Source organism: Myotis yumanensis, unplaced genomic scaffold (genome assembly GCF_028538775.1).
Source record: "Myotis yumanensis isolate MYYU_CA2020_CCGP unplaced genomic scaffold, mMyoYum1.0.hap1 SCAF_8, whole genome shotgun sequence".
NCBI classification, from domain to species: Eukaryota; Metazoa; Chordata; class Mammalia; order Chiroptera; family Vespertilionidae; genus Myotis; species Myotis yumanensis.
The window spans coordinates 47,397,393-47,420,442 of NW_027223759.1; the positions used below are offsets into that span (position 1 = coordinate 47,397,393).

Consider the following 23,050-nt stretch of genomic DNA (forward strand, 5'->3'; position numbering starts at 1 on the left):
TGGCTAGCCCTGCCCCTATTGGGGTAGGGGGGCAATCAGGGGTGGGCCAGCCAGGGGGAGGGGCTGCAGACCAATCAGGGTGGTGGGGGCCCATCGGGGCCGGGGCCAGCCAGGGGGAAGGGCCTGGGGGTTTGGCTGGCCTCCTCACCCTTGATTGGGGTGGGAGAAGCCGATCAGGGGTGGGGCCAGCTTGGGGGAGGAGCCGCAGGAGGTTGGCCACCAGCCCCACCCCTCAATCAGGCCAGTTCACTGGCTGCAGTGGGTGTCATAGTGACCGGTTGTTCTGGTCGTTAAGGCATTCTGGTTGCTGGCTTTTTATATATATAGATGAAGCAATTCATGTAACATCTAATTCTGGAAACATTGCCTTTTCTGGAAAATATCACAAGCAAGGCCTTGTTTATTCTTTCTAGTAATTTTGTTATCTCATTGCATTTTCCCAAACTTGGCGTCACAAAAATTGCCACTGTCTTTGTGGGTGCATGCAAGCAATTAACATTTTCAGCACAATGGCTTTCAAAAGTCATCATTGCCATTTCTAAACTGGCCAGAGATAAGGCATCTAGCCTCCATTTCTATTGAGCAACAGTCAAATGTTATGCAATGCATGCCTTGTTGCAATGGAGAGTATACATCTTCTGAAGGATGGCTCCTTGGTATATCCAAAGGGAACAGTGGACTTTCAAAGTTCAGAGTGATGCACTGAATGCTGAAAAAGAAAACAAGGAAAGGAAAGAATAGCCCCAGATATTCCGTAGCTGGCCTGCCATTCTCGGGTGATGCACCTGGAACCAGAGAGGAAGGAGCCTGATTCTGGGGTGCATCAACTGAGAACCACCCTCTCGCAATCTGGGACCCCTTGGAGGATGTCAGAGAGCCAGTTTTGGCCCAATTTCCGGAGGCCGGGCTGAGGGACCCTACCGGTGCTTGAATCTGTGCACCGGGCCTCTAGTATATATATATAAAGTCAAAAGTAGGTTTGGAAAAATGTCTATTCAGTTTCTATACCCTCAGTTTCTCTTCTTTTTTGTTCTGTTCAAGCCCTCAAAGGATTGAATGAATGATGCCCATCTACATTGGTGAGGGAGATTTTCTACTGATTCAAATGATAATCTCTTCTGGAAACACCCTCACAGACACACCCAAAAATAATGTTTTATTAGCTATTAGGTATCGCTTAGTCCACTTAAATAGACACATAAAATTAACCATCCCATCAACCTCAGGCAAGGTCATTTGTCTGAAGATAAAATGAGAAAAAACACGCCCATTTCATAATTTTGTCTAAGAACAGGACAAAATAAGATCACTGTGAAACCCACAAAATACCAAACATCCCTCTCTCTTGCTAAATGAATGACTGCCATTTCTTTAACCAACCATAAAATTACTCTGGCTTTCTGACAGCTTCCAATCTAGAGCAAACCCCACTTCATTGGACTCTCTCCCAAATCATCTAACTAAAGCTCACGCCCTGTAATTGGTTATTCCTGACAACCCTCTTACTGAGACACCCATAGTCCACCACAATCTGTTCTTTCTCACTACAACAAGTAATACATCCAGATTCTTCTACTACAGGTGTATTCCTGGTGGTTTTGGCTGAAGAGCATGGTGATGCTATGAGGATAGAAATCTATTCTGTGCATAAATTTTTGTCTGAGAATATTACTTTTTAATAGAAAATAGAGATCACAAAAATCATTGCATTCAGAGAGAAGGAAAATGTAAGCAAACCTAATGTGAAACCTAATGTACAGAATTGCTGAAGGCACATTTGGTACTTTGGTTAAAAAAGAGATCATGCTTCTATTTTGTTTTATAGGGTTACTGGCTGCAGATTGCAATTACCATGTCTGACTCAGTAATTCTTCGCAGTGTGAAGAAATTTGGAGAGGAGAATCATGGTTTTGAGTCAGATGGATCATGTAAGTGGCCCTTTTCTCTCACGGCCTGTTGTACAGTGACAGTTTAGAACAAAAGAGGAGCAAACTAGTGCGGTTTCAAGGGGCAGAGACAAATCATCAACAATATTTAGAACTATCACTGAACATGTTTCCCACATATGAATGGGTGGTTCTCCCTAGAATCCATGTAATGGAATGTCTGAAAGTGTTAAGGTAAAGATGCATAAAGTATGGGTGAAGGAAGTATCTATTAATATCTGTTTCCTAGGCAGAGTAGGGTTGTTCCAGCATTGGCTATGATTATTACCTCTATTCATGTATTGTTATAGTTAGTTATAGCAGTAATTATTCAGTGAGCACTGCTTCCCAAGAGGAACTGCACCACGACTGTGCTGGCAGAATGGGAAAGGGCTAGCACCTAGCATGTAGTGAGCACCGATGATTCTAAGCAAGTTTTACTGTTTTATCATTTTTTAAGAAATGTGTTTTTATTGATTTCAGAGAGAGGAAGGGAGAGGGAGGGAGACAGAAACATCAATGATGAGAATCATTGATCAGCTGCCTCCTGCATGCCCCCTCCTGGGGATTGAGTCCACAAATTGGGCATATGCCCTGTCCAGAAATCGAACCATGACCTCCTGGTTCATAGGTGCATGCTCAACCACTGAGCCACGCCGGTCAGGCAAGTCTTATTGTTTTAAACCAATCTTATGACTTTATAGGACAAGAAACTAAGACTTGAATACACTTTTTAAAACTTGGCAAAGATCACATGACTCATAATGGAGCCATAATCCTAACCCAGTTCTGTCTAATTCCCAAACCTAAGATATTAATCTCTATCTATACTATAATGCCACTTAACTCTTGATTAAATTAAATTAAATTAAATTAAATTAACATGCCAGGAGGATCAGGATGTGCTGCTCCATGGTAATGGTTGACATTAGTTAGCACCTTGGGTTCCTTTCCCTATGGTTTCCCTACTCAGACCCTTTTGCTTCCTACCCTCCATCTGCTCTGACCTGTGCTGGGAAAGTAATGTGCAGCTCAATCCCACGGCTTCTACTGGCATGCAGGTGGCAACAGCATTATACAGTCTGGGTAATTTGTGGTGTAAATTCTAAGTGGGTAAATTCTGATGTTTCTAAAGAACCAAATAATAAATAAATATAAAAAATCCTATTTTCTTCATCTAGTTTAGAAATGTTGGTCTCTAGTTGATATTCAGAAGATACAAATATTTCATATCCTGAAGAAAAGTCATGCAGAGATGTAATCAAGCTTGCAGTCCTAATCCTGAAAGAACATCTTCGATATATATATATATATATATATATATATATATAGAGAGAGAGAGAGAGAGAGAGAGAGAGAGAGAATAAAAAAGGAGAAAAAGCAAATAATCATTTTGCTATGTTACATGAGTAAAAAATAATTTATAGGAATGGTGCTTTTCTAGAGTAAAATTGTAAATGATTATGTTGCATTTAGTCATTATTAACTGCCTTGTGCATTGTTTTTATTCTGACAGATAACAATGAGAAGAATTCACGGTAAGTGACTATTTCAACAATGCATTTTTTTTTCTAGAATAACTTCAAAATATTCTTATGATAGGCACAAAGCAGAGGAAATATTTTTAAGTACATTGCACTTCCTATAAAATGGTATAAATAATCCATTATTTTTCTTTTTAAAACATTATTATAATTTGATTTCAAAAACCTTTTGGAATATCCCTCTAGACTAGGTCTAAATCTCCCCTGTGTATTCAGGAAAAGCACAGAATTTCCAACCTAAACAGTAGGAAAGGTGTACAAGTATGATTTTGTGAGTACAGGGGAGGTTCCCAGGCCCAAATTCTTCCACAAGCAAATAGCAGATACTTAAAACTTAATTGTTACTTATTCCTCTTTAGTTTAAGAGTTTAAATTCTCATATAAAATAAATTTTAGTTAATCATACATTGGCATGACGGTAAAATTAGATGGAGTCTAATTTAGAAGACATTTGGGAGGTGCCAGGCAAGTTTCTGAAATAGAGGTGGTAGGAAGGGAGAGGTTGAAGGTATTTAAGAAATTTTAAGTAAGTAATTCATGGCAGAGGGAGGTGTTGGGTGTGGTAACATTACTTGGACTAGGAGTGGTAGGACTAGCCTGGGCCTAGAAGAATCACACTGGGTGGGAAAGAGATGAAAATGGGTGTGAATGTGCTGAAAAGCAATGAGAGAATGACCAGGAAGTTTGAATGAATTGTTTTCTATTTTTATTTATACATTTTTTTCAGTTTACTCTTTTTAAAATTGAATTTATTGGGATGACCTGGTTAATAAAATTATACAGGTTTCAGGTGCACAATTCCATAACACATCTGTTAGTATATACCATACTATGTGTTCACCACCCCAAGTAAAGTTTTGTCCATCACCATTTATGCCCCCCTATGCCCTCCTTCTCCTCCCTTCATCCCTCTGCAATCACCACTCTATTGTCAGTATCTATAAGTTTTTTTCTCTTTCTTTCCTTTTTTTCTTCTTTGGTTTTCAGAGGAGATGTAATAATGTAGAATGAGAATATAAGAGTGAAAGTTTGATAAAGCTGCTGGGGGGCACAAGAGCAATCTCTAGAGAGATAAAGTACATGAGCTAAGGTTGGAGACCATTCTCATTCATTCATTTCACAAATATTGAGTGCCTACTAGATGTCAGGCATTAAAATTAGTGCTGAGGTACAGAAAAGAACAAATTGGGCAAAAAAATTCTGCCCTTGAGGAGCTTTCAACTTACATCTTAGTGAGGGAGATATCATAAACACCGTAAGTAAAATATGTAGCATGGTAGCTAGTGATAATCTATCAGTTTCTTTCTACAAAGGAAAAAGTAAACATGGAATGGAGTTATGAAATGATGTGGGGGAAAGTTGAAATTTTACCAACTTTGTCCAGAAAAGGCCCCATTGAGAGAGAAGGTGACTTATGAGGAAGGTCTGAAGAAGGAGAGAGAATTGACCACATAGATAAAACCGCATTCTGGGGGGAGAAAATTGCAAGTGCAAATGCTCAGAGGAGGAAACAAACTTGGCGTGGACAAAGGTCAGGAAAGAGGCCAGAGGGCTCAGGTGACAAGACCTGGCATGCAGTAAGAGGAGACAAGGTCAGAGAACCAGTTGGCCAGACCATGGAGGGCCTTGAATGTTTCACCAAGGACTTGGGATTCTACTCTGAGCTGGAAGGGAAACTCAGGGTAACCAAATGCGAGGCAGGGCATGAAATGTTGGCATCAGCCCACCTGGTGGAGATCTTGTCTCCAGCCAGCCCAGCAGCCTGGCTACAGGAGAAGATGGCAAACATGCTGGATGGATGCAGGGATGAAGTTTCCAAGGAAGGTTTTGGGGGAAATGATTGAGGCTGATCTTGAGAGTGTGGTTCAACTGGCAGGCAGTGGGACCTGGGAATGCATGGGGAAGGAAGCAAAATCTGTATGAGGTTTAGCAGTTAATTATAAGTAAATGGAGGATTTAAGGGACTGCATGTCTCACGTGAGATGACAAATAGTTGTGGAAGGGAGAAGGAAGTGAGGAAACAAGATGCCCGGGCTGTCCCAGTATGCGATGGAGTAGAGTAGTTCCTGGTGAAGGCAAGGTCCAGGGTGTATCCATGAATGAATGAATGACTCAGCTGAAGCAGAGTTCCTTGGAGTGAGAAGGTCAAAGATGGGTTAAGTATAACTTTCTGAGAAATAAAATGAATAAGAAATACTAAGGAAATATAATTTAATGGGAAATATGGAAGTTTAAGGGAAATTTTTCATCACATCAACACTATTTAAGTAGTTGTAAAATGTTTTAAGTGCTAGAAGGAAGTTTTAAATCAGGTAATCCAACCACAAGGAAATAGGTCCATATCACATTATCTCACTTATATGTGGAACCTAATGAACAAAATAAACTGACAAACAAAATAGGTCCAGTGGAACAGAATAACAGATTTCAGTGGGAAGAGGGTTGGGGGGAATGGGAAAAAATTAACCAAAGAAGATATATTCATATATGCATAACCCATGGACACAGACAATATTGTGGGGAAGGCCTGGGGTGGGATGGAGCTTGTGTGGAGTTGGGCAAAAAAGGGAGGGGGGGGGATAATGGGGAACATCTGTAATACTGTCAACAATAAAGATAAATAAATACATAAATAAATGTTTTAAAAAAGAAATAGATCTAGGGTTAAGGCCGAACTCTAATAGTTATTTATTAGTATAAATGAGAGTATGGAATACTTTTTATTTTCTCTCAGTGAAAAACATCAATGAATCTCTCCTGAACATGAGATATAGTTATACTGAAATCTCTATAAGAGGTAAATCTGAAGAATAAAAGCTTGTTTTTAAGATACCAGGTTTGGCAAGAATTTCTCAACCAGAGGGAGCTTTTTTTCTTGCTAAAAAATGACTCATTGAATCACCACCTAGGGAGAATTTCTCATTGTTTGGGAAGGATGGTCTGTAAATCCCTATTTTCTCTCTTCAGGTTACAAAATGAGAAGAAAGGTGACAGCAGTCCAGTTGGCTTCTTCCAATTGGTAATAAGACTGTGCTGACTTATGACATAGGCTTTGTAACTATGAATCTTTCAGATCATGGAGGAAGTGTTAAATCTTTAGTCATATTGGCAGGTTTTTTAACTACAGTGATTACTTTTTCAGTCATAAACGTTGTCTAGGTGATAACATGCTGACTAGCAATTAGAAATGTATTGCTGATTAAACACACGAATCTTACTCAGTAGATCAGAAAAGTGTCCTGGAAAATAATCACTAAGTTTATAATTATCATTTTAGTAAGAAAAATCATCACAGAAATCATATTGTGCATATTTATTCATATGACAAGACTTTAGAAATAGTATAAGTATTTTCTCCAAATTGTTCATGGTGGAGGCATTTCTAGGCACAAATAGGTACTCTTCGTTGCCATTATCAGTTCTAGGAGCCAATGTATGTTATTGCTGAATGTCCTACGTAGTATATATACATGGCAATGGTATAAGTGCCAGTGACTCTTTCCCTCATAAGTTGTGGACAAATAGCTAAGTTGGTTTCTTTCAATTGGTAATAAGACTAATAAAGTCAGTTCTTGAGATAAAGAAAGTGAATTCAGAGATCAGGAATGAAATAACATGGACTGACAATGTAAGAGTCTTGTTTTAGATAACTGCTATACCATTCATTTTTAAATAATTAGTGAGAACTCTGTTGTTCAGTATGATGATCCCACAAAATTTGGTGTTGAATACTATTTATCAGAATCTAGTAACTAAAATTAAATAGTCCTCCTACCTCTCCTGCTTTTCACCCATAGATGATCTCTGAATCCTTTGTTTTTCAAGTTTCGATTTTCTTCAACGACTGACATTTGGCTGATGTTTGTGGGAGGTTTATGTGCATTTCTCCATGGACTAGCCCATCCAGGCGTGCTACTCATTTTTGGCACCATGACAGATGTTTTTATTGACTACGAAACTGAATTACAAGAACTCCAGATCCCTGGAAAAGCATGTGTAAACAACACCATCGTGTGGACCAACAGCTCCCTCAACCAGAACGTGACAAATGGGATGCCTTGTGGGTAGGCTGCTATTTTTTACTTTTTTGTTCACATCTTAAACTGTGATTCAAAATGTGTAAAGGGAACATATTGACTGAGCTGGAATGGTATCTAATATAGAGTACACAGAAACATAAATTTACCCACATTTCTACAAATTACTCTGCCCTGAGGTTCTCCTAGCTTACCAGGTTTTAAAATCCTAACAAAAAAAATAGCCGAGACCGGTTTGGCTCAGTGGATAGAGCGTCGGCCTGCGGACTGAGGGGTCACGGGTTCGATTCCGGTCAAGGGCATGTACCTGGGTTGCGGGCACATCCCCAGTGGGGAGTGTGCAGGAGGCAGCTGGTCGATGTTTCTCTCTCATCGATGTTTCTAACTCTCTATCTCTCTCCCTTCCTCTCTGTAAAAAATTAATAAAAATATAAAAAAAAAATCCTAACAAAAAACATATTTGGAAATTGCCCATTAAATGCATCATCAAAATTTAACCACTTTTTAGTGTATATGTTTGAGAATGGGGCTACCAATACTTAATACCAAAAGGAAATGACCCATGGATTTTACTTTAGTCCTATGTCATGTCTTATATACAAGACTTCCTTTCCTTTTTTTCTAGCTCTCGTCCATTCCTTAGCTTCTGTGGCCATGGCTAATGATCCACTAGATCCCCAGCGTTTCCCGTATAATGGGAATTTTATTACTATGCCAGAGGCCTTGGAGTAGGGGCCGCTGGTCTCAGTTAGTAGTTGAATTTCTATGGAAGAGTGGTATGGTGTCATGAACAGAAAAAAGCCATGCAGGATTAGCCAGAGCTGGCTGTGCTACTACTGTTTTCTTTGTGGTAATCCCAATAGCTGCCTGGTAATCAGTGGAGTTAGAGTACACAGGTTGACTCACTGTTTTGGACTTTGCAGCCTGCCTCACACTGCCTCAGGGACAGAACAAGGTCGTTTGCACATGTGAACCCACATGCTTAGGTTTAAGAACCAAAGGCAGGGCACAACCTGGCTAGAAAGACACTTGGAATGGCTTTCCTAAGTGAATTTATATGTTTTACCTTCATTTAAAAAGCTTTTAACAGGCTTGATTCCAGATTATGAAAAACCCTTATAAAACACTCTTTCCATGACATTATCTACTCTTAGAGCATTTTATTCATTCACCTATTTAACCAAAAATTTTTGAACACCAACTATGTACCAGAAACTTGTGTAAGCATCAAGGATACAGTGGTTATTTTAAGAGTCATGGTTCTTATCTCTGAAACCATCATTAAATCAATGACCATTCAAATAAATACGTAGTTGAAAACCAGTTAGTACTTGATAGAAAAGTATAGGATAACATACAGTATGCGGAAGTACCCTTTGAAAAATACTAAACTTACTCATTAGAAATACATTTTCTAATATATATATATTTTTTTTTTCTAAATTTAGAAGTAAGACTCAGAACAGTTTGTATGAAAGAGTGCCTATTTCCAGTGACTATCTTTTAAGTCTTTCATTTACATTGGAGGACAGAGATGAACTGCTTTTTACAGAATGAAATGACTACAAAATGTTAAGTTAATTACTCCCCCTTTTGGAAAAAAAAATGCATTAAGACTTCTTTATAATGTAAATAGACCCAAATCCTTAATAACAATCATGAAGATAAATTTTTTCAAGAGAAAATTCCTAAAAGTATATCTTATAATGTTTTAAAATTTGGAAATAACTATTAGAAAGGCCAAAATTGCCCTGGCTGATTTGGCTCAGTGGATAGTGTTGGACTTTGAACTGAAGGGTCCCTGGTTCAATTCCATCGAGGGTACATACTTTGGTTGCAGGCTTGATCCCTGACCCCTGTCAGGGCGGTATGAGAGGCAACCAATTGGTGTGTCTCTCTCACACTGATGTTTCTTTCTGTGTCTCTCCCCCTTCTACTCTCTCTAAAACTCAATGGAAAAATATCCTTGGGTGAGGATTTACAAAAAAAAAAAAAAAAAATCAAAATTAGAGATATATCCATGACACCAAGTGCTTGTAAATATTTATTAGATGAATTAAAGAATGAATCTATCATTATTCTGCATCACCAACGTCCATTAGAAAGGAATTCACTGTGGCTATCCATTATTCGGGCTTTATTCACTATTACTGGGTCATGTACTTCAAGGTGAGCAAATAGTGAAAAGCAAATAGTGGTTTTCAGAAGCTCACTGGCTTTAGGTGAGTCCACATGATACCAAACATGAAAAAAAAATTCATATGATAACTCAGATTGTGCAGACCACACCTTTCCTGGGCCATTTCTTTACTAGGAACTCCTTTGACGAGTTAAATACTTTAATTGTGAATTATTATGGTCATTGACATTAATACTGTTACACCTCTGAATTACTATGTTTGTTTAGCTTTCATGTAGTAAGATCACTAAGAAAATGGAGTTGGGTGGGACAGAGGAGAAGGGAGAGGACATTTTTCTCCCTCTAAGAAGTTAATATGCCTCCCAAATTACCCAACTCCTTTCAACTTGCTTTCTTGAAAAAGTGTATCATTAAAAGTCCAATTTCTCCACCTATTATAATAGGTCTATCAGTCTTGGACTATACAAGGTGACTCAATGATTTTATCAACATAAGCATGCATGTTTAATAGTAGGAGCTAGTTCTTCTCTTTCATTATATTGGTTTCCACATACCAATTGTAATTTATTGGATGGAATTTATAGGCTAAAGCCTTTCAAATGGCTCTTAGTGAAAAATGCTGAAAAACATTACAGAACATTAGGCCTCCTGATTAACTTATTGGTTTTTACACTTTAATTGGATAGAAGTAAACTGCATTTTGATATTTGGACTTCCCTTCTTTTATCTTCTTTCAGTCTTTCACTTTACTGTTTGATTATTCTGAGCAAATAAATTCTGAAAAGCTAATGAAATCATGGAAGTGACATGCCGTCATTTCTGCCATATTCTGTTGGTCACACAGACCAACCCTAGTACAATTTGAGAGGGCACCACAAAACAGTGTGAATACCAGAAGATAAGAATCATTAGGGGCTTCTTGGAGGCTGATGACCAAAGCCATTGGGAAGTTACTATCCTCAATTGCTCCACATATGGATGCATTAATATAGAAATCTGAGTCTCTATTTTCTCTTGGATTTCAGTCTATTTTCTTAGCAATGTACATGTAGCTTATGCATTTAAGCACTCTTTTGAATTTAGACACTTTAAGACCACACACTTAAAAACAGCTTTATTGAGATACAATTCAGATACCATATAATTCACCTGTTTAACATGTACAGATTAGTGTTTTCTAAGGATTTTTTTTTGCCTTTCATCTAAATTATGTAACTTGTTGGCATACAGTTGTTCAAAGTATTTGCTTATAATTCTTTTTATTGCTGGAAGACCAGTAGTAATGTCTCTCTTTCATTTCTTTAACTATTTGAATCATCTCTACTTTTTTCTTGGTCAGTCTAGCTGAAGGTTTATTAATTTTGTTTATCTTTGTGAAGATAAACAGCCAGCAGATGAGATAATATCCTATATAATAAAAGCCTAGGTGGCGTCGTGCGATGTCATCACAAGATGGCTGCCACAAGATGGCCGTCACAGGATGGTCACCACAAGATGGCCAGCATAGGAGGGCAGTTGGGGAGAACAGGCCAGCAGGGGAGGGCAGTTGGGGGCAACCAGGCTGGCAGGGGAGGGCAGTTGGGAATGACTGGGCCTGGAGGGGAGGGCAGTTGGGTGCAACCAGGCCTGCAGGGGAGGGCAGCTGGGGAGGACCAGGCCGGCAAGGGAGGGGAGTTGGGGGCCATCAGGCCAGCAGGTGAGGGTGTTGGGGGCAAGATCAGGCCAGCAGAGGAGGGCAGTTGGGGTGACAAGGCCTGTAGGGCAGGGCAGTTGGGAGCGATTGGGCCAGCAAGGGAGGGCGGTTGGGGGTAATCAGGTCGGCAGGGGAGCAGTTAGGCATCAATCAGGCCAGCAGGGGAGTGGTTAGGGGTGATCAGGCTGGCAGGCAGAAGTGGTTAGGGGCAATCAGACAGGCAGGCAGGCGAGCGGTTAGGAGCCAGCAGTCCCGAATTGTGAGAGGGATGTCCCCCGAGGGGTCCCAGATTGGAGAGGGTGCAGGCCAGGCTGAGGGACACACCCCCATGCACAAATTTCTTGCACCGGGCCTCTAGTAACAAAGATTTTAAAAAAACAAACAGAAAAATAATACAGGAAATCAATAAAACAAAGAGCTGTTCCTTTGAAATCAGCAAACCTTTAGCAGGGCTGATAAAAAAAAAAAAAAAAGGGAGAAGACACAGTTACCAATATTAAGAATAAAAGATGGGATCACTACAGATCTTGTTAACATCTTCTAAAGCAGTGGTTCTCAACATGTGGGTCGCGACCCCTTTGGGGGTCGAACGACCCTTTCACAGGGGTCGCCTAAATGCATCCTGCCTATCAGACACTTACATTATGATTCATAACAGTAGAAAAATTACAGTTATGAAGTAGCAATGAAAATAATTTTATGGTTGGGGGTCACCACAACATGAGGAAGTGTATTAAAGGGTCGCGGCATTAGGAAGATTGAGAACCACTGTTCTAAAGGATAATAACGAACTACTATAAACAAGTCTACACACTTAAATTTGACAACTTGGAGAAATGAACCCATTGATTGAAAATACAAATTACCACAGTTCATCCAATATGGTATAAATAATTTGAATAGTTTTAACTATTAAGGAAATTGAATTTATAATTTAAAAACTCCAAAAAAGGATCCTCCAGGTCAATACATTTTCACTGTAAAATTCTATCTATGCTTAAATAATAATAACACAATTTTATACATTATTTTCCAAATAAAAGGAAGGAACATATCCCAATTCATTTTATGAAGCTAACTAGGGGCCCAGTGCACAAATTCATGCACCTTGAAAGGAACTGTGGGCCACGAGGCTGCAGTAGGCACAGAGCTGGGTCTTGGCCCATCCTCTGCGTACCCACCCAGCCACTCCTGCCATGGCCCCCAGCCCTCTGTCTGCCAGCAGCCTTGCTCCCGCCGCTGCTGCTCTCATGCACTGACACTGGCCCTGCTTGCACCCTCTGAAGGTGAGGAGCGATTGGGGCCAGTGCCAGCAGCAAGTGTGAGTGCCAGCTACTGCCCCAATCACCCTTCAGGAGCAGGAGAAGGTGGAGAAGCCATCAGGGGCGAACAGGGCTGTCAGCTGCCACTCACAACCGCTGATGGTGCCGAGCGATCAGGGCCGTCGCCGGACACCAACGGTGGGTGTGAGCAGTGGCTCTAGCACTAGCAGTGGATGAATGTGGGGCTGGTGCCGGCAGCAGGTGCAAGTGCCAGGCAGGACCGCAGTGTGCGCAGGAGCAAAGAATTTTCAGTAACAACCAGAGGCTTACGCTGATAACAGCGACCAGTACCCTGCCTTGGTCTGGTGCCCCCTCTCACACCATCCCACTGAGGCTGACTCCTGCCATATTCCTCGCATGCCCCCTGTTGGTCAACACACATAATAGCGACCGGTTGTTCGGTTGTTTGATTGTTCTGGTTGTTCTGCCATTCGGTCTATTTGCATATCAGCCTTTTATTATGTAGGATATTATACTGATACCCAAACCAGGCAAAAATATTACAAAAAAGAAAACTATACATGACTATACTCTCATGAATATAGATGCCAAATCTTAACAAAATATTAACAAATAGAATTCGGCAATATACCAAAAAAAATTATACACCATAAGCAAATGGGCTCTATTCTAGAGAAACAAAGCTGTTTCAATATTTGAAAAAACAATCAATGTTATCTACCATGTTAACAGGCTAATAAATAAAACCACATGATCACCTCCATAGATGAGAAAAAGCATTTGAAAATTTCAACATCTATTCGTGATGAAAAGAACAAAAGCAAACCCCCCCTTTAAAAAAGAGCATCTACAAAAAATCCAACAGTTAACATTATACTTAATATTGAAAGATTGTGTACCTTCCCCTTAAGACTGGAAATAAGGCAAGAATATATGCTCTCACTTCTATTATTTAAGATAGTTCTAGCTTGTGCAATAAGGAAGGAAAGAGGTAAAAAAAATATTGATATAATACTTAACACTACTAAACTGTACATTCAACAACGGTTAAGGTAGAAAATTTTATGGTTTTTTTCTTTACTACAATTAAATATTCGAAGATGTAAAGGAAGAATTACAGATATCTTTGTTGGAAGATGACATGATTTTCAACACAGACAATCCCGAAGAATCTACAAAAATCTCCTAGAACCAATAAATGAGTTCAACAAGGACTTAGAATACAGATAAAATACAAAATTCAATAGTATTTCTATATACTAGCAACAAAAATGTGGGTACCAAAATTCAAAATATAATGCTTATAACTACTTAAAAACTTTTACTTATGTAACTTTTACTTGTGTAAACCTAGCAAAACATGTACAGGATTTGTATGCTGAGAACTGCAAAATGCTGATAAAAGAAATAAAAGAAGACCAAAATAAATGGAGACACTTACTGTGTTAATCAATTGGAAGATTCAGTACAGTAACAATGTCAATTTTCCCAAATTTATATACATGTTTAATACAATTTCTATCAAAATCTAACTAAGATTTTTTATAGATACAAACAAGATAACTCTAAAATGTACATGAAAAGGCAAAAGAACTAGAATATCTAAAACAATTTTCAGAAAGAAGAATGAAATGTGAGAAAACAATATACCCAATTTTAAGTCATATCATATAGCCATAATAATCAGGGCAGTATGATATTGACAGAGGAACAGAATAGAGAATGCAAACCCATGCAAATATGGCCAACTGTTTGTTGACAAAGGTGGGAAAGATAAAATTTTTATTAAGTGGTGGGGAAGTAATTGGACATCCCAAATATAAACATATTCAGAAATTAGCTCAAAATGGATTATGACCTTAAATGTAAAAAATAAACTGTAAAATTTTAGAAAAATATATTGGAGAGCATTTTCTATGGCTAGAGAAAGAGTGCTTAGGCTTGACACCAAAAATAATCCATAAAGATAAAATTTGATAAATTGGACTTCATCAAAATTAAAAACTTTGCTTTACAAAAGACCATGTTAACTGCCCTGGCTAGGTAGCTCAGTTGGTTAGAGCACTGTTCAGTATGACAAGGCTCTGGGTTCAATCCCTGGTCAGGGCACATAGAAAAATCAACCAATGAGTGCAAAAATAGGTCTCTCTCAAAATTAATAAATAAAAATTTTTACAAAGACCTTGTTAAGAGAATGAAAAGACAAACTACAGACCGGGAGAATGTATTTGCAAATCATATATCTAACAAAGGACTAGGATCTAGAATAACTAAACAACTCGCAAAACTCAATAGTTAAAAAAAATTCAGAATGTGGAGGAAAGACACAAACAGACATTTCACTAAGGATATAAAGATGGGAAATGAGCTCATGAAAAGATGTTCACACTAGTGGTTAGGGAATGCAAATTAAAATCAAAATGAAATCAGTATTTATCTGTCAGAATGACTAAAATAAAAAATAGTGATAACACCAAGCTGCTGGTGAGGATGTGGAGGAACGGGATCACCCATACCTTGATGGGAATGTAAAATGGGGCAGCCGCTCTAGAAAATTGTTTGGCAATTTTTAAAAAGCTAGGCATGCAACTATTATATGACCCAGCAATTCTACTCTTGGGGATTTGTCTCAGAGAAATGAACTTAAATGTAAAAAATAGAAGCATTATTTGTAATAGACAAAAGTGGAAACAACCCAGACACCCTTCAATAGGTGAGTGGGTTAAACTAACTGTAATTCATCTATACCGTGGAATACTACTTAACAATAAAAAGGAATGGGCTGTTGATGAAACTTGAAGGAATTATGCTGATTGAAATAAAACCCAATCCTAAAAGGTTGCATTCTGTGTAATTCCATTGAACATTCTTCCAATGATGAAACTATAACAACAGAGAACAGATTAGTGGTAGCCAGTGGTTAAGGGAGGAGTGGCCACATAAAAACATGGTTTCATATAAAAGGGCAGCATGATAAATCCTTGTGGCAATGAGACTGCCCTGATCTTAATTACTCAATTTCAACATCCTGATTGTGATACTGTCCTATAGCTTCACAAGATGTACCACTGGGGGAAAACTGGGAAAAGGGCATACATAATCTCTCTGTAATATTTCTCACAATTGCATCCTCATCTATACTTATCTCGAAATAAAAGGTTTGATTAAAAATAAACAAAAAGTAAGTTCCTGGGTGGAAATAAAATGGTTGTGCATTCTCTGGAAGTAAGACGTAGCCATTTTGGCAGTATGCTACGCTCATGTGTGGGTGTTCTGGCAACATATCCCTTGTGTTAAGGAATACAGAGCCTCCAACACCCTGAAGCTAGGACATGAACACGTTTCTGCCGTATCGTGACGCTCAGTTTAGAGCTGACATGGATGTTCACGCTACTGTGCCAGTGCTCCTATGTCTACAGGGCATGAGGACCATTGAAAGAAAAGCTCCTCGATAAGCAATGCACCTTGTCATAATGACCTCCTAGGTATTTTAAGTGAAAAACCTATGGCTCTAGTAAATATGGAACTGGGAGGTGTAAATTGAGTGATTCACTCTCATGATGCATTTATTTTTTATAAAAAGCAAGGTAAAAATCCTCATATATTAATAATTTGTAAAATATCTCTTTCCTTTCCCTCTAATTGTCCTCACTCCCCTCTCCTCTCTTCAACGAACGAGTCAGGGGAATATTAATTTATTTAAGTAGATGTAAGTTAATTTTGCTGTTTAAAAAAAAGGTGCCATTCTGGGGTCGGAATCACCTGCACAATTTAGAGAATCCTTTCCAGGATTTTATAATCAAAAGAACTTTCCACCAGGCACATGATGCAGAGTTTGATGTGCAGCCAAAGGAACTAGGCCAGCCTCTCTTTTCCTTCCTGTCAGTTTTCCTGAGAGGTTTGTCCTGTTGTTCCAGAAATATTCTCAAGTAATCTCTAAAACTGATAACTTTTTCTTCCCAAGAATAACACAGAAACGAGTTAGTCATCTATCTCTGAGGTGCTTCAGAAGTGAAAAGAATCATAAACTGCACGTGCCCTTATCCACACCACTCAGCGATGACGTAATTCTCCTGACCCTCGCTCCAGTAAATCCCAGGGCTGGCTAGGTGCTCAGTTCTCTAAATCCTCGTAGGTTTGTTTATAACTGGCAGCTGCGTCTTTCATGACAGGCACTAAATCACCTCTGCTTAGAGTGTCCGTAGAATGAATGCACCATAGGAAGGCTAAGTAAAGCTTTCTTACAAATGCTCATAGGTTTCTGTTTTTGGACACCCAAGTTTCATTTCACAAACAAAGAACTAAGAATATGGACTCCTTTATACATTAGAAGGCTTTACTCATTATACACTCTATCGTTAGCTTTTGTAAATGCCTCTGACTGTGGATACTTATATATACATTTATGATTTTCTAGGTCTTGTTCATTCTCAGGGTTCCCTTAAATCATTACGAAAACCTTGGAATGGGGTGAACACAGACTTATTAGCTGGTTTAGAGATTGTCAGAGGGGTTGGCCAAGGCAGTTATTTCCCTTTCACTAGTTTTTTCAAAGTCAAAGCAAAATCCAGAAACATTTATTAAGTACCTACTATGTGGAAGATATTGTACCAGGCTTCAGGCAGTGTGAGCAAGCAGCTTAAACCCAGTCCTAGGCCTCAAATAGCTTGCAATGTACTAGCATGGAAAACAAGTATATATATACTAATAATAGAGGAATGTGCAAATTGTCCAGGACTCCGTCACAGTAACGACCGAACAGGAGGCTGTGTGGGGTGACAAGGCCAGCAGGGGGTTAGTGAGGGACGACCAAATGACTGAACAGCAGGCTACGTGGGGTGACCAGGTCAACAGGGGTGGGCAGTTGGGGTCAACCAGGCCAGCAGAGGGGGCATTTGGGGGCAACCAGGTCCGCAGGGGGGCAGTTATGGACAATCAGGCCAGCAGGCAGAGGCATTAGGGGTAATCAGGCTAGCAGGGGGGGGGGGGGCAGTTAGGGGTTATCAGGCAGGCAGGCTGGTTAGCAGTTAGGAGCCAGCGGTCCTGGATTGTGAGAGGGATGTCCGACTGCCGGTTTAGGCCCCAGGATCGGGCCTAAGCCGGCAGTCAGACATCTCCCTAGGGGTCCCGGATTGAAAAGGGTGCAGGCTGGGCTGAGGGACCCCCCCCCTCCCCATGCATGAATTTCGTGCACCGGGCCTCTAATATATATATATATATATATATATATATTCGATGTAAATATATTCAATAAAAGTATTGAAAAATAGTGCAAGGTGGCAATAAAATCTGTCACAGATAACAGTCTGTTCTGAATTAAGTGAATTATACTTTGATACTTGGTTTGAGGTCAGTAGAGGAGAGAACACTTCCAGCCTGGTCACAAAAGGAAGTTCTGATAGAAAGCAAGAAGCGTGTGGGGTGAGAGCATCTATGCTAAAGATGCTGTTTTCTGATTTTCTAAAGAAATGGACTCCATATCATTTAACTTGTCCCTGAGGATCAGGACAGTCATCAACCAATATGTTAGTTTTCTAATTATAAATTTCCTGATTTGCTCCCCTCCCTGCCCCAAACCCTATGCCACAGCATGATAGCTGTGCTGGAAAATGCTGTGGAGCTTTCTTGCTGTTCCCCATAAGTTCTTTGGCTTCAACCTTAGAAAGCGCCCTGGAGAGTGAAGCTTCCTGAGCTGTAGTCAGCAGAAAGGCTCTGCTAATACAGTGTTTTTCTGCCTCTGTGGGAAGATGACATTGCACATTCCTCACAGTGTCACTCTGAGATGGAGGACTTGCAAAGAGGCTTAGATTCCTGAAGGAGGAACAGCAAGCCTCCTGATTTACAGCACACATCTCCCTGTGGCTGTGATGGCTCTATCACTGCACATAGAACCCCAGTGAAAGGGGCCTCAGTGGACAGAGCACTGGGTTGCCATGGAGGACCTCCGGGCTTCCAACAACTGCAGATTGATGATTTCACACCCTAGCATCTGGGCCTGCAAAAATGAAGGGGGTAGGCATCTCGGCTGTGGTTGGTACTTTGAGATCTATTTAGGGATTTTTTTTTTTTTGGATTGTCCATCATTCTATTTAGATAAAAAGCCTTGTCCATATTTAGTAGAAACGTATAATACGTGTATTTTAAATTTCTCTGTACCCACGAATGTAATCTTTGATAGCTTGATCCTTCTTGTGAGTCTTAACATTTTCTCTCTCTTTTGAAGGTTGCTGGACATTGAAAGTGAAATGATCAAATTTGCCAGTTACTATGCTGGAACCGCTGTTGCAGTTCTTATCACAGGATATATTCAAGTTAGTAGCACCTATATTTACTTCTTTTTTAACCATCATGGGCTTTTTCTTTTTCTTTTTTTTCATTTAAAAAGATGTTTTTATTTATTTTTTAGAGAGAGAGGAAGGGAGAGGGAGAGAAAAGAAATATTGATCTGTTACCTCCTGCACGCTCCCTACTGGGGAGTCCACAACCCGGGCACGCGCCCTGACAGGGGAATCAAACCAGTGACCTTTGGTTCCTGGGTCAATGCTCAACCACTGAGCCACTTTGGCCATTTTACTTCTTGAGCAACATCTGGGTTCAAAGTCATTACAATGAAATGAAAAGTGTACTCCTTAACTTTTAAGTTCCTCAGAAGCCCTGAGGACTACAGTGGTGTGCTTGTTTTTCCGGGGGTGGGGGTGGGGTAGGGGGGTGGGGGGGTGGGGGGAGAGGAGCCATGAGAGAATGAGGAAGATTCTTCCTCTCAGTTGGAGAGGATACAAGCAGTTGTCTAGAGAGACAGAGATAGACCTTTAATTTTAATGTCCTGTCCTTCCCTGCCCTCCCTACTTCGTACTCTCTTCTAAACTCAGAAATAGACACTGCAGGTGAGTTTGTAGAGGCGAGTGAGTGGTCTGGAGAAAGCCAGATGTGGCGAGTTGGAGGAAAGCAAACTTTACTCTGTTTCTCTTTCATGCTCAAGTCTCACCCAACTGTATTTCAACCCAAATTCTATAAACTAAATGTAGAGCACATTTAAGCTATAGAGAGACCTAGAGTCACTTAACCCTTATTACGGAAAAAAGTATTTCATGTTTTGCCACCTCCTGTAGAAAAAAATAATACCCCCCCCCCCCCCCATTCAATCAGTAATTCTAGGAAGTTAGTGCTAGTTGAAGAGAGAAATGCATCCGTTTTTCCCATTTGGCACTGGGAGTTTTAATAATAGGCTTACTTTGCTTGGTTGGGGGAAACAATTAGCTTATGTCATAATTGTTGTCTTGCTTTCTCTGAAAATTGTTGTCTAAAAGCTCGAAAACTGTGCATAAATACTTGTTGGCAGGCCTCTCAGGGGAAAAATTCACTCAGATGTGGCATGCAAGACGAGTGAGTTAAAAGCAATAATTATTTTTGGTGCTTTGAGCCTTATTTTCCACACGAGGAAAGTGAAGCTCTGTAAGGTTCAGTCTGAAAGTGGCAGAGCTGGATTCAAACCCAGGACCTCTGGCTTCCCTGCAGCAGGAGCAGTGCCAGCACTTACACCTCAGATCCCCAAAAGAGCCATTTCATGAATTACTTCCCTCCTTTTCTCAACTGTTACATTGAAAGTATTTTCTTCTGAAAAGAGAGGGAATTAATAATGTTAATCACAATGTTAAACATGCCTTGCTCCATTTCCAGATATGCTCTTGGGTAATTGCCTCAGCTCGTCAAATACAGAAAATAAGAAAACTTTACTTTAGAAAAATAATGAGGATGGAAATAGGATGGTTCGACTGCAATTCAGTGGGAGAGCTGAATACAAGATTTTCTGAGTAAGTGGCTGGTAGGACATTTTATGTATGTATGTATGATTTTTTTTTATAATAAACTCTTATTTCTAAACCAGTGGCCCGGTGCATGAAATTCGTGCACAGGGGGTGGGGGGTCCCCCAGCCTGGCCTGCATCCTCTCCAATCTGGGACACCTCTCGCAATCTGTGACCGCTGGCTCCTAACCACTCACCTGCCTGCCTGCCTGATTGTCCCTAACCGCTTTGCCTGCTGGCCTGCTAACTTCTAAATACCTCCCTTGCTGGCCTGATTGCCCCCAACTGCCCCCCCCTCCCCCCCCGCCGGCCTGCTCGCCCCCAACTGTTCCCCCCCACCAGCCTGATTGCTTCCAACTGTCCCCCCCTGCTGTCATGCTTGCCCCCAACTTCCTCCCTGCCAGCCTGCTCACCCCTAACTGCCTCCTCCACCAGCCTTCTCACCCCCAACTGCTCCCCCTTACTGGCCTGATTGCCCCCAACTGCCCCCTCCACCAGCCTGCTTGCCCCAAACTGCCCTCCCTGCCGGCCTGATTGCCCCCAACTGCCCCCCACTTGCTGGCCTGATCACCCCCAACTGCCCTCCCCTCCTGGCCTGATCACCTCTGACCACCTCTGCCTCAGCCCCGCCACCATGGCTTTGTCCAGAAGGATGTCCTGAAGGTCTCCTGGTCTAATTAGCATATTACCCTTTTATTAGTATAGATTAAATAACAATTGGAAACATTCTCAGTTATTTTTTAATTGTGGTGGCATTGGATAATAAAATTATATAGGTTTCAGGTATACAATTCTACAATATATCATCTGTATATTGTATTGTGTGTTTACCACCCCAAGATGAGTCTCCTTCCATCACCATTTATCCCCGCTTGACCCTTTTCTACCTCCCCCCAGTACCCTCCTTCTCTTTGGCAATCGCTATACTGTTGTCTGTGTCCATGAGTCTTTATTTTTTTCTTTGATTAATCCTTTTCCCCATCTTACCCAGTCTCCATCCCCTGATAGCTGTCAGTCCATTCTCTGTATCTATGAGTCTGTCTTCATTTTGTTAGTTTATTTTGTCATTCTCAGTTATTTTTTATATGTTTTGTCTCATAGTTGGGCTTTTATAGGCATGGCTTTTTCATGGGTAATGTTTTATCAAATATGGTCATTATAATTTGAAAGCCAGGATACTATAATTTGGTTTGTAGGCCTTTGATTAAACTACTAGAAATGGCATTACAGAAGAGAGTTAGAAGAAGTAGGTTATTTGGCCCCAAAAGGAGAAATTGAGGGATGTCACAATCTAGGTATCTATAAGGTATCTAACAATATAACTAGAAAAAAATCCCTTGCTTTGACTGTTGAGGTAATTTTTATGCACATAAAAACAAAAATTAAAAATCCATAATAGTTTGAGAAAGATTCAAGCTAAAAAACTGTCTATAGCCCTAACCGGTTTGGCTCAGTGAATAGAGCGTTGGCCTGCAAACTGAAGGGTCCCAGGTTCGATTCCGGTCAAGGGCATGTACCTTGGTTGCAGGCACATCCTCAGTAGGGGGTGCATAGGAAGCAGCTGATTGATGTTTCTTGTTCATCAATGTTTCTAACTCTCTATCCCTCTCCCTTCCTCTCTGTAAAAAATCAATAAAATATATTTTAAAAAAGAAAGTATTGCTGACTTCTTATTAAAAAAACAAACTGTCTGTAAATCCAGTTTATATCTAAATGCTAGTTTGGGTCATTAATAGCCCCCTCAGTGATTCTGAATGAGCCCTGAGTAATTAGAACCAGTTGAACCCTGAGGAATTAGAACCAGTTCAATGGAATGAAACTTTGAAGTCCCATTAAAGATAGTGTGCAGTGTAGTGAAAATAAAGTAGACTGAATGTTGGGACCCTTAGATTCCAGCACTCAGTCTGCCTCTTACTGTGGCCTTGGACAGATACATAGCCTTGCTAGAATACAATTGTCCGATCTCTGCATAATGTCTCAGGTCACTTTTTTGCTATCAAGTCCTAAACGCTTATTTGCTCCACTGGACAAAAGATTATGGGAATGTGAATTTAATGTAACTATATTCAACCAATATTCTGGAGCATTTACTCTATGCAAAGCATAAAGATAAACTACAGAATTCCTCATCTCAAGGAACTTACAGCCTAGTAGGATGATAAAAGGTACAAGCACATAAATAATCAGAACATACACATATTGACTGCTTACTATATCCTAGGTACTGTTTTACATGCTTTACATATATTAGCTAATCCTTATTAATACCCTTTGAGGTAGGATCTGTCATTCTCTCCATTTTACAGATGAGGAAACTGAGGCACAGAAAGGTTAGGTAACTTTCTCAAGAACAGCTTGTGTTTAAATTCAGGGTCTGGCTCTAGAGTCTGTCCTCTTAACCACTATTCTATACTGTCTATAAGCAGAATGCATTAATTGCATACACATACACACACATGTATACAGATAAGTTACATTGCTATGGGAATATAGGGAAGAAAATATTACTTCTTTCTGAGGAATTACATAACTTTCTATGAATTAGTTGGTATGTGAGAAGAACCTAAAAGGACTTAACAGAAATAAAGAAAGGAAGAATGGCTCTTCAGGGCAGATCAAGGATA

General features: G+C 40.0%; 1 protein-coding gene across 3 annotated transcripts in view; it reads left to right on the forward strand.

Moving 5' to 3' along the window:
- The first annotated feature begins 1,849 nt into the window (after nucleotides 1–1,849).
- Nucleotides 1,850–23,050, forward strand: part of ABCB11 (ATP binding cassette subfamily B member 11) — a 79,197-nt gene continuing 57,996 nt past the window's right edge. For all 3 annotated transcript variants that reach the window (XM_070423428.1, XM_070423430.1, XM_070423429.1), the window contains exons 1-6: nucleotides 1,850–1,928; nucleotides 3,442–3,463; nucleotides 6,437–6,488; nucleotides 7,295–7,533; nucleotides 18,846–18,933; nucleotides 20,300–20,433. In XM_070423428.1, the coding sequence (XP_070279529.1) occupies nucleotides 1,853–1,928; nucleotides 3,442–3,463; nucleotides 6,437–6,488; nucleotides 7,295–7,533; nucleotides 18,846–18,933; nucleotides 20,300–20,433 (611 nt within the window). In that variant the 5' untranslated portion in view covers nucleotides 1,850–1,852. The remainder of the gene's footprint in view (nucleotides 1,929–3,441; nucleotides 3,464–6,436; nucleotides 6,489–7,294; nucleotides 7,534–18,845; nucleotides 18,934–20,299; nucleotides 20,434–23,050) is intronic.